We start from the raw sequence: 14,753 nt of genomic DNA, 5'->3' as shown, positions 1-14,753 counted from the left end.
CTCCTCAATAAAAATAAAGGGAACAAATTATTTGTAATAAATTTATTTTATATATTGATTTACATAGCTGAATTGAACATATAATAAACAGCACCAAGCCAGTGAAATTTATGCTACAAAAAACAAGTTTAATACAAAAAAAGATAACTGCAATGCCTGACTCTTCATGTCTGGATTTGGACGGTTAAAAAAAGCTAACCCAAACCCCACAAATATTTTAAAAAGGCTTAAGAATGTAGGCACCGGTGTTTGTAAAAATTTCTATGGCAGCAGCGAAGATCTTGTTACAACATTTTAAAAGAATCAAGGCTGCCTTCACGTTATCCCCTGCTTTATTAAGAGTGGAAGAAGCTGGTCATTGTCTTGAAGACAGCTGTTGAGTCCCCTCTTCTGTTCAAACACCCTGCCTTTGCAACCAAAACCAACATATGGGGTAAGAGTCAACTCCAGGCGGGGTATTTCCCATCCAATGGGAAAGACCTCCCCGTGTTTTGTTCCTGGAGAAGTCTGCTCTCTCCACTCGTTTTGGCTGATGACCACCAGCAGTAAGGACCCTCTGCCGTCCTTCCGCAGCAGCCTGCCGGGTCCGTAGGTTGAAAACCTCACCAAAGGCAGCAGTGGGGCGGAGAAGCGCAGGCTTCATGGCAGGAGGTGCGCAGGGACTGCCACGAAGAACCCACCTTGTACGCGGCGCCACCAGCCTGCAAAGCGGGGAGCAGGGCTTCGGCAGCCGTCCTAAGCCAACCCAGAGCCTGGAGAGGAAGCTCTCCACGCGGAGAGCATTCACACTGTACCGTGACGCCAAGGAGAACAACGTCCACTGGTTACACGGGTTCAAATCAACGCTGCAGCTCTTACTAGCTTACGCCAGAAATTAATTTGGTCCCTGCTGTCTTAGTGGTGAGCTGGCCAGCTGTTTTACAATATTGGGAAGAGCAGATTAGCAGTATCTCTGCCTAGCCTAAACTGCCACACACTGGTGCTATTTTCTTGGAAACAAACACTCGTTTGCTGGACATAAAAAGAAATTTAAGTAACCAAAAGATTAGGGATACAAAGCAGGATGCCTGCAGTGTGAACAGAGGATCGATCGTTGCTCCTTGTACCTGTTGCGAGGCTGCAGAAACACCGACTTGGCAATCCCTGTAGTGACACTCCACGCATGGCACATCTCTGCTCTGACACACAGCACACACATTGCAGCTGCCCAGGATAAACATGTACATTCAGCCCTAATAACCTTTCCAAAGCTGTTTTTTAATAGCTCATGAAGCAGTCCCTTTGGCTGTAGCCACAAGAAAGCGCTTTCAGAAGCTTCCTATAGCTTTTATTTTCCACCCAAATTCCCCCCACCCCCCAGAAATCATAAAGCACAGAGACTGCAGACTTTAAAAGCGTAACAGGGTCACAACCGCTCTTCCACCCCATCCAACCCAGCCCAAATCACCAAGGCACGTCAGACTGCCCTCCCTCTAGGACTACCTTCACCTGACTTTCCCCCCCCAACTTCCCCATTTATAAGGGTGAAGCCAACACAAAAATTTTCCTCTTTAGGAAGCACCAAGTGCTTTCATCACTGTCTTTGTACAGATAAAAACAAATTGTAACAAAATGCATCTTAACTGCCACCCTAATGTTTCCATGGGAAATGTTAATCTTCTTTAAACACATTCCCTGATGGACATTGCCACCAGTTGGCCTTTGCAGAATTGAGGTCAAATTTTAAACACCTAAGCTTTGTCAGAAAGACCTTAAGTCACTCAATATTAGGTCCGCATTTTCTTTTCTTTTTAAAAAACTGTTCTAGGTTTGCTTGCCTACAGAAGCCAGGTATTTGCTGGAAGGCTAACTTTGGTGCAATTCTAGCTTCCCACCAGCTCAAGCCCATCTTCTTTCCAAGCCAACATTATTGCCCTGAACTTTTGTGGGTGAAGATTTTCAGGAAGAAGAGCAAACAGATACGTGCAATCCCCAACCCTAGGAGATTAGGACCGTGACCTGCTCTTTCCCACCACCAGAGAAGGGACTGTCCCCTTGCAGAGGTCCGTATCAACAGTTGCTCAACTTCTGCTCCTCTTCAGTGCTCTGAATCCGAGACGTAGGAAGGCTGAGTCCATCTCCACACTAGCATGTCTTCTCCTGCTACTCTGTGCGACTCTGTCTGAATTCGTGACTCATTTGAAGCCAGAAAGTCCACAGCTCTCTCCCAGACCCGCTTCATTTTTTTTCTGCAAGGAGCAGCAAGAAAAAGAAAATAAATTAGAATCATATCCTCATTGTGCTTTCCTGCTTACAGCAATTGCGGCTGCTGATCAAGCTACCGCTAGCTGCCTCCTGCTCCCTGCGTGCAGACAGTAAAGGAGATTAAACCAGAATTCTGGTTTAGAAGCAATTTCAGGCCAGGGCGTGAAAACACAGGTCCTGCCTGGGGGGCAGGGAAGACGAGACCCTCTGTCAGTACCAGTAATTGATGACTGCGCTGAATTTCAAGCTCAATTCCTATTGCAAAAGGGACTCAATTAGCAAATTGCCCTCACCTTTCCTGCATGCAGAGATCTCTCAGACCAGGGAGGACAAACTGGAGTTCACCCCAGTTTTGAATCAGTGTCTAGTAATTCTGGGCACCACACACACAGAGATCAGCTCAAAGCAGCTGAAATCACCACCAGGAGGAAAAGGAGTTTTGTGACTGATAAAGAGTGAGGATGTTTAAGACTCTGCAGCACTCGTAGCATTCTGTGCAGTCAGGAGAACAAAGTAGCTCCATTTAACCAAAACACAAGAAACATTCCTGCAGAGATGGAACAAGTGGCACATAAACCAGTGAAAGCCAGGCTGCGGCTCCCTGGCCCCACCACCCACGGAGCAACTATCTCGACCACACTTCCTTTGCTAAAAAGGGCCAAAAGCGACCATCTCACTCTACCTCCCTTTCAAAGCTGCCCAACTTGAACTGGTAACTTTCCAGGCAGCAACATACACCACTGCTTCAGAAAAGCCTCCCAATACCCTCTTCACCTCATGGGAAGCTCTGCTTTGAAAAGCACTGCACCTCTCCAGAGAATAAGGTATGACAGCTGAGAAAGAGGACAGCATCCTACACGCATTAGATGAAGGAGAGAAAAATCAGACGCTCCATGCCCAAGCAAAACAAAATCCAATTACTGTTTGATAGAACAATGACAATACACCTGTGTGACTGCACAAAATATCAGCCCCAGGACTGTCACATTAATCTGCAGCAGGTTAAGACATAGCCTGAGTTATGTCAAAATCCTTTAAAAGCTGAAAGGCCAGACAGACTCTTCTCGCAGTCCAGCTTCCCATCAATTGTCTGCTCATGGTCCGTTGCTCTGTAACTGCGTTTTTTAGCTGAGCTGGACAACATCATGCTGACAGCCCTCCTTAATGAATAAAATTCAGCTCACCTGCTTTGAGGAGGGATGAGGCTGTCCCGAACGTGGTAGATGCCGACATAGGGGTAACGTTCCAAATTCCGTTCCCATTCCTTATAGTGATCCTGGACAACAGCTGGAGGGCAGGAGGACAAAATGGTGAGAGACCTCAACATTGCAGAGAGAAGAACAGGGATACTTGCATTTACACAGCTACTGGATTCTACCTATGATCTTCTTCACCATTTCATACATGGCTTGTTCCTCTTCCTCCATCTTCCGCCAGCGATACCTAAGGAAGATCAGGATCCCCCAAAGAGTTATCAGACCTAGAAGAATAAAAACAAACGGAATTCAATAAGTGACAGACGCATACTCGCTGGATGCTAGCGGTTTTGTTTCTGACACTGCCTCTCCCCACAGGCAGCTTTCACTCCCTGCTACCCAGGCCTGCTTGGAACTGAATCCAAGCAATTCATTTTGATCATCAGTCCAGCTGTGCCCCGTGAAAACCTTGGTACCGACACCACCTGCAGCAGAAGGCCATGCGCGCACTGAGGGAAAAGGTGGTCGTGAGGCCTCATCATGGAGCTTTTTTCCCCCCACCAGAAAGCTCAGCACAACCACAGGGCTTCAATTCTCCAAGTCCCAGAGCTACCTCTTTGACAGAGGCCTCCCCCACAATAATCACTTAGGAAGACTGTCAAGCTCCACTGCTCCGAAGATAGCTGCTTGATAAGGAAATAAAGCCTGGGGCTCCAGCGCCAGCCTGAAATTCAGGAGATCTATATTGAAGGTTTAGCATTGACAAATGCCCCCGTTACAACATGAGCTAACTTTAGTATCTCGGTCTCTACAATAAACATAACTATCCCCTTTCACCCTCACCTTGTCTGGGTAGATTATAAACTCTTCTAGTCAAGACTCATCTCTCGTTATCACCTCACTCAGTAAGACCTCTGTCTCAGCTGGGGCATGACAGACTATTCCAATAAAACCTCTAACACTGAAATGCTACAAGTCATTATTAAAGAGGCTGAAAGACTTTGCAGCTTAGTGCAAGAAAAGAAAGAAAAACCGAATCTTTTAGGTAGGTCAACATACTTATTTTGCAGACCATAGTAATGGGTACTTGAAGAATACCCAGAGAGCTAATCAGCTCGCTGATTTAAAGTAAACGTTAAAGCACTCACAGCACAAGAGCAGGTCTACAGGTCTCCCTCTGCCCTCTGCTGCCAGAACAAAGGTTAATTAGAAATTAACTCATCAGCAGATTTATTTCACCTCTATTGGTAATTTCATATGGCTGGGAGAATGTGTGCACGCACGCAAGTTCATCTCTACAGCTAGGAAGGGGAGAAGCTGATTACTAACACCGATGACTTACTCCAGAAAAACAGGAAGAGGTTCATAATGGCAGTGACCATGGCCCGACGGAAGCGGCAGCCGAGCCCCATCTGAGGATGGGCCGATTCGAGGCAGAACACATCCTCCACTTTGGTAACCGGTTCCGAAAGGTCTCTGCCTTTCAGCCTGATGGAAAGAGGCACAAAATCTTCACTGAAGAGAGCAGACACTCCAACCGCAGTCTTTAATCAAGACAGGGAGAACAAACAGACTGTGGATGCAGTAACTCCTTCCGCGCACCACATAGAAAATACACCACCATCCTTGCAGCTCCTCTTTCCAGAACATTTTGGGACTGGCTGCTTAGCAAGGAATGGATATGGCTTTAGAAAAGGCAGCAGGGCTGGAACTCCCACTGGTAAACTGAAGTCTCCCTCTGCAGACTCTTTGACAGCACCTCTCAGCGTGCAGAAGATTAAACTTTAAATTGGATTCCCACCTCCCAGCACAGAGAAATGGAAATGTTTACTGAGTCACTCATCAGCAATTGCAGAGAGAGCAGTTGAGGGAGACTGCGAATGTCCATGGAGGTTGCACTGTTTTCCTCAGCACAGATGAGCATAAACAGTTTAGCCAGAAAAGTGACAATGCATCAACTGTATCTGCAGTGAGAACAGACACACCCTCGGAAAGCATTCATGGCAAAATCGATAACATCCTCCTGCAAAATCACTTCTACACACCTGCTGTGCTAGCCGATACGCTTTTAACTCACTTCTTTATATACAGATCTACACCGATGCGGTTCCCTTATTAGATACTCGTAGCCAACAGGCATCAAGTAATCCAAGTGAGAGCCATCAAATTCAGAGGAATTGGACTAAAGGGGATTTTATTTTTTCAAGCTACTAATTCATTCTATGTTTGCAATGAATAATCTATTAGACAAAGACGTTTTCTCAATTTACTAGTGCACAGCTCACAAACTGCTGACAGCTTGTATTTGGTTACTGGATTCTACAGTAGCTGGAGACACACAGTTGTTTCCCACCCCCTTGTCTTATTTACAACCCAAATTCCATGAAAATATTTAAAATATGCAGCAGAATCACCCAGTGCAGAGCTCATTTTCAGTTCTGCCTCTCAGACTAGCACCTAGAAAAACAATCTCACGTAGCGTTTGCTAAAAACGCCACCCGCAGGTTTTTAAGCACGCCGAACACTCATTCTGCATGCCACGCAGACTTTGTGAAAGTGGATCCATTCGGCGAACAGCCAGCAGAGTTGCTAATTATGAAAATAAAAAAAATGGGAGTATATTGTATCACACGGCTCCTGACATGAGCAGTGCTCCTGTATAAAAATACGAATTTGAAATCTCTGGATCCCAGCCCACCTACAAATCCAAACCTGCCACTAAGGAAACTATGTCCTGTCCTGGGAATTTGCCACACACCAGCAATCAACGCAGTAGACACTGTCTGATCCTTAGATCACAGCAGCAGCTGCAGAAATTTTTTTTACGGAAAAATCCAGCAGTGGGAATTCATACAAGCTATGCACACCAACTCCAGCGTTACTCCTGTTACAATTCATTTAATCAGAGATACATTTAGCAATGTTAAAATGCAAACAAGTGTTAGACTTCAGAGTCAACACAGACTGGAGGCAGCCCACACTTCCCAGAGGAAGATAATGATCTCTGCAGACTCTGGGTAACAGTCTTTCATTAGGCTATGGCCTGAATGTTGTATTTTTTACCTGAAAAAAAAAAAAAGTACTTCTGCTATTTCTCATGTACTGAAGAGACTGCTAGCCAAGAAACCCAAGAGAAAAAAGCCCCACGGATGACGACGACCAGCATCGTACATAGTCAGACCATTCATTTTAACATGTACTATGTGTTCTGCCAGAAAGACAACTGACACTAAAGAAAAGATACCATTCGACAACCTGTTTTCCCCTCCTTCTCCTCAGGACTTGCTCCAAAGGATCCTAAAGATGGGTGATGTTACCTACCGAAGAGCGTGCTTTGCTGTGCAATAAACCAAAGGATGCAGCTCCACCCAATACCGAAGCTCTGTCTATAGCATCAGTACTGAAAAAAAGGTTATCTTGGGAAAAGTCAGTATATGGGCAAGTTTAACAAGCGTGCTGTAGTCACAGGACCATGGGCAGGACACCAGGACCACCACTTCTAAACCTTGCAGGAAGCACAACACAACTGTTGATAGCCACAAGCAGCCCTGACCTCAGTTTTATGCCTCATCTGCCAGACAGCGTGTTCGTGAACGCAATGTCCCTCAGTGGGACACTGGGCTGGGAAACAGACTCCCAAGGAATGAGCTCAGTTGCCAATTTGTGCTGCAGGGCTGTACTTCTCATTTGGAAGCTTGCCCAGCAAGCCCTGACAAAGCCAATCCCAGATTATTTTCTGAAATTTAACGAGGTACGGGAGCTTTTAGGGCACACCACAGAGGATGTCAAATTACATATCAGCCAACACCGAGAAACATAACTTTGACACAGTGGGCTTCCACTTACCATATTCCTAAATCCTTGTTACTGTTTAGTATCCAGTGCAGGGCAGCTTCGAACTTCTGCGTGGAACTACCAGTAACATTCTGTTCAAATGAATCCATAAGAAGATTAGTTCTCCATTCATTTTAAATACTGAACAACATTACTTCACTACAGTAGTGGGAGAATTTGTTCTATACGGTCTGTCCCTAGGTTGATCCTAATCATAATTCTGCAAAGTGGAGGAAGGAGAACTAAATCTGAAGGTTTGCCTGGACTAAAGTCTTCTGACTACAGTAGATGATGCATGAAGCACTCCGTAAAATAACACTATCCCAGACTGTTAAGACTAACCACTAAATACAACATAATCTTACTGACAGTTTACCACGAAAGAAATGGAATGCTAGATCAAAGCAGTCTGTCTTCTGACACTTTGGGGTATAGAAAAATCCTTCTTCTGCCCAGCCCTCGACACAGGGAAATTTCTGGTTTCAGAAGACGGATGGCTATGGTGAAACAACAAACCATTAAGTTAGATTTACAGGGGCTGAATCAGAGATGTAGGAGAAAATTATTTTCAAAAGAACTGCTGAGAACAGGACTGGCCAAAGGGGAAGCTAGAGATATGGGAAAGAATCAAAACAGGATGAGGAAGTAAAACACATGGTGAATTGCTTTAGTATCTATTATTTATTGCCTTATAAGAGAATAAGCACTATGTTATAACAATAGCTGTTCACAGCCTACTCACCACCACGTGATCCCTCGCTTCACTAACCCAGACGCATTTGCTTTTTAGATTTTCAGGGTTTCCACATTCAAAATTACCTGGTAAAAAGAGAGTCAAATAGAAATAATGTTTTGAAAAAAAAGCCCTCAAACAGTTCAGAAATACGCTGAACTGTCTGGAAAGGCTAGCCTTTCAAATCAGCTGTAGCTCTGTGCAAAATGATTACAAGGTAAGATTTATACTGTAGGCAGATAAGATTGTGACTACTAATAAAACGCTCAGCCACTGCATATCGGTTGGATAAGAGCAATCAAACCTCATGCTTCAGTGTATGAACTACTCAACATAGAATGAGGGGAAAAAAAATTACTGTTTCTCCCCCTTGCAGAGTACATAACCACCTCTCTGACCTGATGCCCCACAGAGGGGCTCTTTCCATCAGGTATCAAAGACTGGGGTGTTGGGAGTTAAGGATCAGCATTGAAAAATGCTTCTAAGGAGCCTAAATCACAGCTCTACCTTCCACCCAGGCAGAGAAATGCTGGCGAGGAACCCAGTCTTCTAAATTTAGCTTCACAAAGGTGACCAAAGTATGCCAAGAGACTATGTAAAACTGGCGGAAATTTCACAGGTGCAAAGTCTGATTTGAAAAGATTCAGAAATTCCGCGAAGCTTAAGTATCTGAAGGATTCAGCCTTATTGAGGTCCGAAATCTAGAAAATGGAACTTAAGTGCTTCTATTATTATACATCTTGCTGAATAAGTTTTTACTCATCCACTGAATTTCTAGCAGCTTTCTCCATCACAAAATGCCAGTTATGGACCAGATTCACTAACACATAGTAGAGACTTGCTGAACTACTGCGCCCCGAGCTAAGAGAGCCTGCCTTGTTCTGTTCTGAGCGAAAAAGAGACGCACTCACATAATCAGCTGCCACATTTCAGCAGAAAGCTGGCAATTTCTTAAGTCGCTTTAACTTTATTTGTAAGAACTCATCAGCTTACGCTTACTGGCTCTGAGCGTCTTGAAGACAATTTCAAGATGCTGGTAGAAAAGAACCACAAAGCTGCATATTTCTATCTCAAACTCCCAATATATCAAGTGCAAATAAGGCCCACTCCACAAGAGCATGGTGATACAAGTGCATTAGCTAAGCACTATTCAGAATAAAAATAAACCACATCTTTTTCTATTTTTCTATTACCTGACTTACTCAGAGCTCTTCAAGTGGAACTGACTGTTCCATAAACCCCTCTCTTCAAACTGAGGTTAAAAATGGCCAGACAGCTGGGAGAGGCAGTTTGCCGAATGCTCCTAAGTGTTTTATAACGACAATTGGAACTTACCAGCTTGTACAGACAAGTGGTTATACAACTCGTGCAGCACGTTCATTATTGTGTCCTTCTGTTTAGCTTCACAGAACTGAAAGTCAGAAACAGGTAAAAAACATGAACAGACCCGCAGCAACAGGACAGTGGTCAGACTAGCTAAAAATACCAACACAAAATACCAGCGGTGGGAGTTTGGCTCAGTCATGCACCTCTAGCTCAAATTAAAACACGCCTGCAGCAAAGATCTACAGTTTCTGAGTCAAAAGTGAGACAGTGCGTCCTTCCAAAGTGCCACCAACTTGCCCAGGCTGCGTCACCCGACATCCCATCTGACCAACCGCAGATCGATTCTTTGCCTCCAGAACATCACAGGAGACTAACCGTAACTCTGAATCCAATAGGAAATCTCCTCTCTCCTAACAGTACATTATGATAAAAGACACGGGGCTGTACGACACTTCACGGTGGAGTTCAGGGAATTAGATGGATTAAATCTTGCATTGTTAAAGCTGAACGCAGCTTTATTGCAAACCAATATCTCTTCTGTTACAACTATTAAAGAAATTGATTCACATAATTGGGAATTTAAATTTTTATCTTTCGGAGTCTCATATACAGTCCTAATTTAATCTGGCCCATTAATTCCAACTCATCAAATCACAGTTTTTCTGTAAAAGGACAGAACTAATAATTTTACAGTGATGCTGATATTGGTGGAAGTTACCTAGAATAATTACTCTTCTGTGAGAATCCCCTATCCACAATACTTGAAGATAAATAAATATATGCTTACATCATCCGTTCTTTTGTCACAATCCACAGGCAAGAGATTAACTATGAGAGAGAAAGGGAGGGCAAGTTAGCTGGCTGCAAAACAAGAGCTTTGATCAAGAAAGTAATTATCTTTTTTTTTAAAAAAAGGCTCTACCTTAAAGCCTGATTCTGCTATTCTTAATCTCACTCTACACAGCACCTTGCTATGCAAATAGCGCATTCAAAGCGCTGCTTTGGTAGGCAGCACTGAAAGCAAAACAAATTAAATGGGTGCAAATGATGAATCCTGTTCAGCTGGAAAGTAAAAGCTGGGGTTTGAATGTTTTAATAGCTCCTGTTAAGTAGACACTTCGTGCTCCTCCACAACCCACTGCTTCACACCGATCTTTTACAATCTAGTAACGCCATTCGCTGAACGCCACGGTCACCTGAAATATCACGGTGATAACAGGGATTTAAATCAAGCCTCCTCAAGGCAAAAGCAGAGGATTTATTTCAGTTGGAGCTGTTAGCCCTGCAGATTGCGGCCTGTGCTTTAACCGCTCCCTCCCACCCCGACAACTGGATATACGCCGGCCCCGGTCCGCCATGCTCTACTTTCTGCTCTGGGAATTTAAAGAATTTGCGTCTGCGCCGCAAGATTCCTTGCTTCAAAATATCTAACCAAGTTGTAAAGGGTGCATTCAGAAATTCACAGACATTGGACAGTTTTATTCTGACTCAGCAGGAAACAGCTTTCCCAGCCCATGCAAAGCACACACACACCTACAGGCACAGAGTGCCGAGTTTCGGGACTCGCACCGTCCCAACCATACCCCAAATCCCTTCTGCTTTCAGTTCAAAGCCATGAAACGACAATATTTCCATCTGCTCTAGTTGGGGAACTCGGCTTTAAAAAACTGAGTGACGGGGAAGCCCCTTTTCGTTCCTCATCGAAGCTCTGCTACGCTTGGAGTGCCGAAGTACCAATTCAACCGCTGTACTTCTCACGTGGGCAGGATAAAGGCCAGGAAGGGCTGCGCTTTGCAGAGGCTAACGTTAAAAGCACTCAACGGGCAATTACACAGACATTACGTTACACAACGGACAGTCATGAAACATATCCTTGGCCTAGCAGGAATGTCACTCTCCATAAAACCCGTGGTTTTGAAAAACCGAAGGCCAAACTCATTTGAAAAAAAAAAGCACACACTTGACTTACTTTCCCTGACTAACAAGGTTTCCCACGGGCAAAGGGAGATGGAAATGGGGACAGAAGCAGAGATGGCAGGTTACGGCAATGAGAATGATGAATGTGACGGCGATGGAAGTAATAGAGGGCAGGCAGAAAAGAAAGGTGAATACAGTTTAAAAACCGGATTAAACCAGTGCACGTACAATTCTCCTCTCTCTTGTCAAGCCAGCCTGACCCGATCATCTTCACCATGAGGATGCCCAGAAAAATCATCAGCAGCACAAAGCTGGCGAGGCAAAGGAACTGGGAGAGGTAGTATTCGAGGCCTTTGCCCTTTCCTTCCGTCTGCTGCTTTGGGGCTGACCGCAACAAGTGAGTGCGGGAGGTTATTCCCTGTCCTGCTCCCCACCGGCTCCCCGACGCCAGCCCTGCGTCGCTTGTAGCCCTCCATGGGAAGCGCCGGATCAGCCCCCCTCCCCGGCTGCTGGGGTTCAGCTCCCTGTCCGCCTCCTTCCGAACACTGGAACCCAAATCCTCTTTCCCTCTCCCAAACTGGTAACTCAACCCCCCAGGTCCCGCCGATGTGCCCCAGTGGGTGCTGGGTGTCACCTCGCTTTCCCGCCTCCACGCGCTGTTAGAGGAGTGCCCCTTCCTTTCCCCTGCTGTCTCCCACTGAGCTCGGGAGCTCTGCCCCCCAATTCCTCCTCCTGACGTGCCCCAACGGCTCCTGGGTTTCAGCCCCCCAATCTCATCACTGGAAAGGGGTTTGGAGCTGAGCCCCCCGCTCCTGCCAGCAGAGGTACCCCAGGGGGATGCAGAGCTCAGGCCCCCAGCGCCATCCAGGGATGTCCCCAACCCAGCCCTGATGCCGAGCCCCCCGCTTCCCTCTGCAGATGTGCTCCACTGGGACGTGGCGTTGGAACCCCGAAACCTGTCCAGGCTTGGCCTCAACCCTGTGCTGAGCCCCCCGCTCCTCTCTGCTGAGGTGCCCCACTGCAACGTGGAGGAGCTTGAGCCCCGAAACCCATCCAGGGATGGCTCCGACCCAGCGCCGAGCTCCTCACTTCTCTCTGTAAACGTGCTCCATTGGGACGTGGTGCTTGGCCCCCGAAACCCATCCAGGGACGTCCCCAGCCGGGTGCTGAGCCCCCCGCTTCTCTCCTCCGACGTCTCCCAGTGGGATGTGGAGCTCAGCCCCCCAGACCTATCCACGGACAGCTTTGACCCAGCCCCAAGCCCCCCACTCCTCTCTGCAGAGACACCCCAGGAGGAAGGGGAGCTCAGCCCCCCAGCTCCATCCAGGGACGCCCCCAGCCCGCCCCCAAGCCCGCCACTTCTCTGTATGGACGTGTCCCACGGGGAGGGGGAGCTCAGCCCCCCAGCCCCCCCCAGGGACGTCCCCAGCCCGGCCCCGGCACCCCCACTTCTCTCTACGGACACTCCCCACTGCGCCGAGCTCAGCCCACCGAAGCTGTTCCGGGACAGGCCTCCCTCAGCCCCGAGGCCCAGCCCTCCGCCCCGGCCCGGCGGGGACCCCCGGGAGTCCCCCCAGGCCAGCCCGCCGCCATCCCCAGACGTCCCCCAGCGGGACGCGGGCGGCTGCCCCCCTCCCCCCTCCTCCTCCTCTTCCTCCTCCTCCTCCTCATCCTCCGCCTCATCCTCACTGTCGCGGGCGGCCCCGACGGCGGGGTTGTAGCCGGAGCGCGGCCGCGAGGGCGAGGCCTGCTGCGGCCTGGCGGAGGGGCGGGCCGGGCTGGGCGGAGCGGCGCGGCCCCTGCGCCTGGCCGCCGCCACCTCGGCCCGCAGGCAGCCGAGCTTCTTCACGTAGACCTTGCGAGTGGTGGCGGTGATGGGGCCCGGCCGGTAGCCCAGCGCCATCAGCTCCTTCCGGAGCTCCGCGTCTGTCAGCTCCGCCATGGCCGCGGCGTTGACACCAGGCCCCACCGGAAGCGCTTTGCCAGCAGGGAAGCGCGGCCGCCATCTTGGGAGGGGCCGGCGGTGCCGTCCCACGCTGGCGGCCATCTTGAGAAGGGCATTCCCCCCCACCCACCCCACCTCGGGCGGCCTCCGCGGCGCCATGTTGTTAAGGGAGGCGGGTGTTGAGCGCCATATTGAGAAGGTCGAGGGAAAGAACTGCTCCCCGCACACCGCTCATGTGGAGGGAGGCAGGGTCGCTGGTTCCGCCATGTTGGGGAGGTCGGGGGCCCTCTCAGAGAGCGAATGGTGCCCTGTGGGATCTGTTGCTCATCTCAGGAGGCGGGAAAGTGGGGAAAAGTGGAGAGTGAAGGTGCAAAAGCTGCCTCATCATCTCAGGCCGGCCATTGTTGCCACCCCATCACTCTAAAGCACCCTGCTCAGGGGTAAGCAGGGAGCTTGAGCTCCCCTCACCTTACTCCGACCAAGTTACGCTGATGTTTTGACACTTTTAGGGACACTTATGAGGAGAAAGAAGTGTCTTTGCCAGCCACTTGCCACCCCCACACACACTTTTTCCTCATCCCTCTCATCGCTGCCAAGTTACAGCCGTTTAACTGGCACCCATCAAGCCGGCTGGAGCTTTGCCATTGCTTTCGGCAGGATCAGGATCTGGGTCCTCAGGATATTTGCCGGGGAAGGAGGTTCCTTGCATACTTTGCAGCCTAAAAAGGCAAAACGAAGCGTTGACTTGAAAATTTATTTTGGCAAGGCAGTGATGTACAGTAATTGCTTTTTCCTGCCGCCGCCTGTAAAGAAAGTAATGAAAGTGGCTGAAATACTGTGGCGTAATATCAGAATTTAATTAAAGATAATGAAAAAGTAGTGATGAATGCGGTGCAGGCTGTCTGCGCATCGCTGTTTTTGTGATTGACGCGCGATACCGGAGCGGTGGAAACTTCGCGGTCCCTCGGGAGCGGGACCTGCAGCAAGTGGGAACTGGTGGGGGCTCCGTGAGAACTCGGCGCGGACCCCCAGCGCTTGCTGCCATGAGGCTGGAAATGCTAAACTGTGCCTTCGTGACCTAAAAACTTCTTTAGGGATACCCCTCCTTTCATGCTCACTTGGCTGCTGTGCCCTTCTTGTTTAGGGCATCATCAAAGCTCGCCTCACTCTTCCTGATTTATGCAAGAAAGCGGCAACAAGATGCTGAGGTTTGTTAATCTGGTTAGCAACAACAAATACACGCTTAGGAGAGGCCGGGGAGCCCATTAAAAGAGCATATTCGGTTCCGCTGGGAAGTGTGAACGAGCTAAGCCGAGCCTCCCTCTGCTCACTAACTAGAAAGCACAACTGGCAGCTAATAATTTGGAGCGGTGTCTAATGTAAATATAGAATTAGAATATGCTCTTAGTACACAGTTTTTGGAAGCTCACAGCTTTCGGTTTGGAGGAGCTCTGCCTAGACACGCAGATGCATGCTGGCATCTAAACCTGAGCTGATACAAGCTCATGAATTAAGTGAGCTCCTGTTGCTTTGGAGAAAAAGCACAACAGCAGCAAAA

At 48.1% G+C, this 14,753-nt stretch overlaps 1 protein-coding gene across 1 annotated transcript; it reads right to left on the bottom strand.

The window, feature by feature from the left end:
- Window positions 1-27: 27 nt before the first annotated feature.
- LEMD2 (LEM domain nuclear envelope protein 2) lies at window positions 28-13,225 on the bottom strand. The gene is made up of 9 exons (XM_074564570.1): window positions 11,479-13,225; window positions 10,121-10,161; window positions 9,343-9,418; window positions 8,017-8,093; window positions 7,287-7,366; window positions 4,783-4,928; window positions 3,623-3,724; window positions 3,429-3,531; window positions 28-2,228 (listed from the first exon to the last, which is right to left on the bottom strand). The coding sequence occupies exons 1-9, from the start codon at window positions 13,190-13,192 to the stop codon at window positions 2,078-2,080; spliced, it is 2,490 nt and encodes an 829-aa protein (XP_074420671.1). The 5' UTR covers window positions 13,193-13,225; the 3' UTR covers window positions 28-2,077.
- Window positions 13,226-14,753: the final 1,528 nt, after the last annotated feature.

This window comes from Larus michahellis, chromosome 21 (genome assembly GCF_964199755.1).
Source record: "Larus michahellis chromosome 21, bLarMic1.1, whole genome shotgun sequence".
In the NCBI taxonomy this organism is placed as follows: Eukaryota; Metazoa; Chordata; class Aves; order Charadriiformes; family Laridae; genus Larus; species Larus michahellis.
The sequence above is the reverse complement of the archived record's forward strand: the minus strand, read 5'-3'. Positions and strand labels throughout refer to the sequence as shown.

What these genes read in the sequence shown, in the direction of transcription:
- LEMD2 (XM_074564570.1), bottom strand. Translation starts at nt 13,192, where the DNA reads ATGGCGGAGCTGACAGACGCGGAGCTCCGGAAGGAGCTGATGGCGCTG. An exon ending in TGACAAGAGAGAGGAGAATT is followed by an intron (nt 10,162 to 11,478) that starts GTACGTGCACTG and finishes TCTCTCTCATAG; the next exon opens with TTAATCTCTTGCCTGTGGAT. An exon ending in AATGGTGAAGAAGATCATAG is followed by an intron (nt 3,532 to 3,622) that starts GTAGAATCCAGT and finishes CCTGCCCTCCAG; the next exon opens with CTGTTGTCCAGGATCACTAT.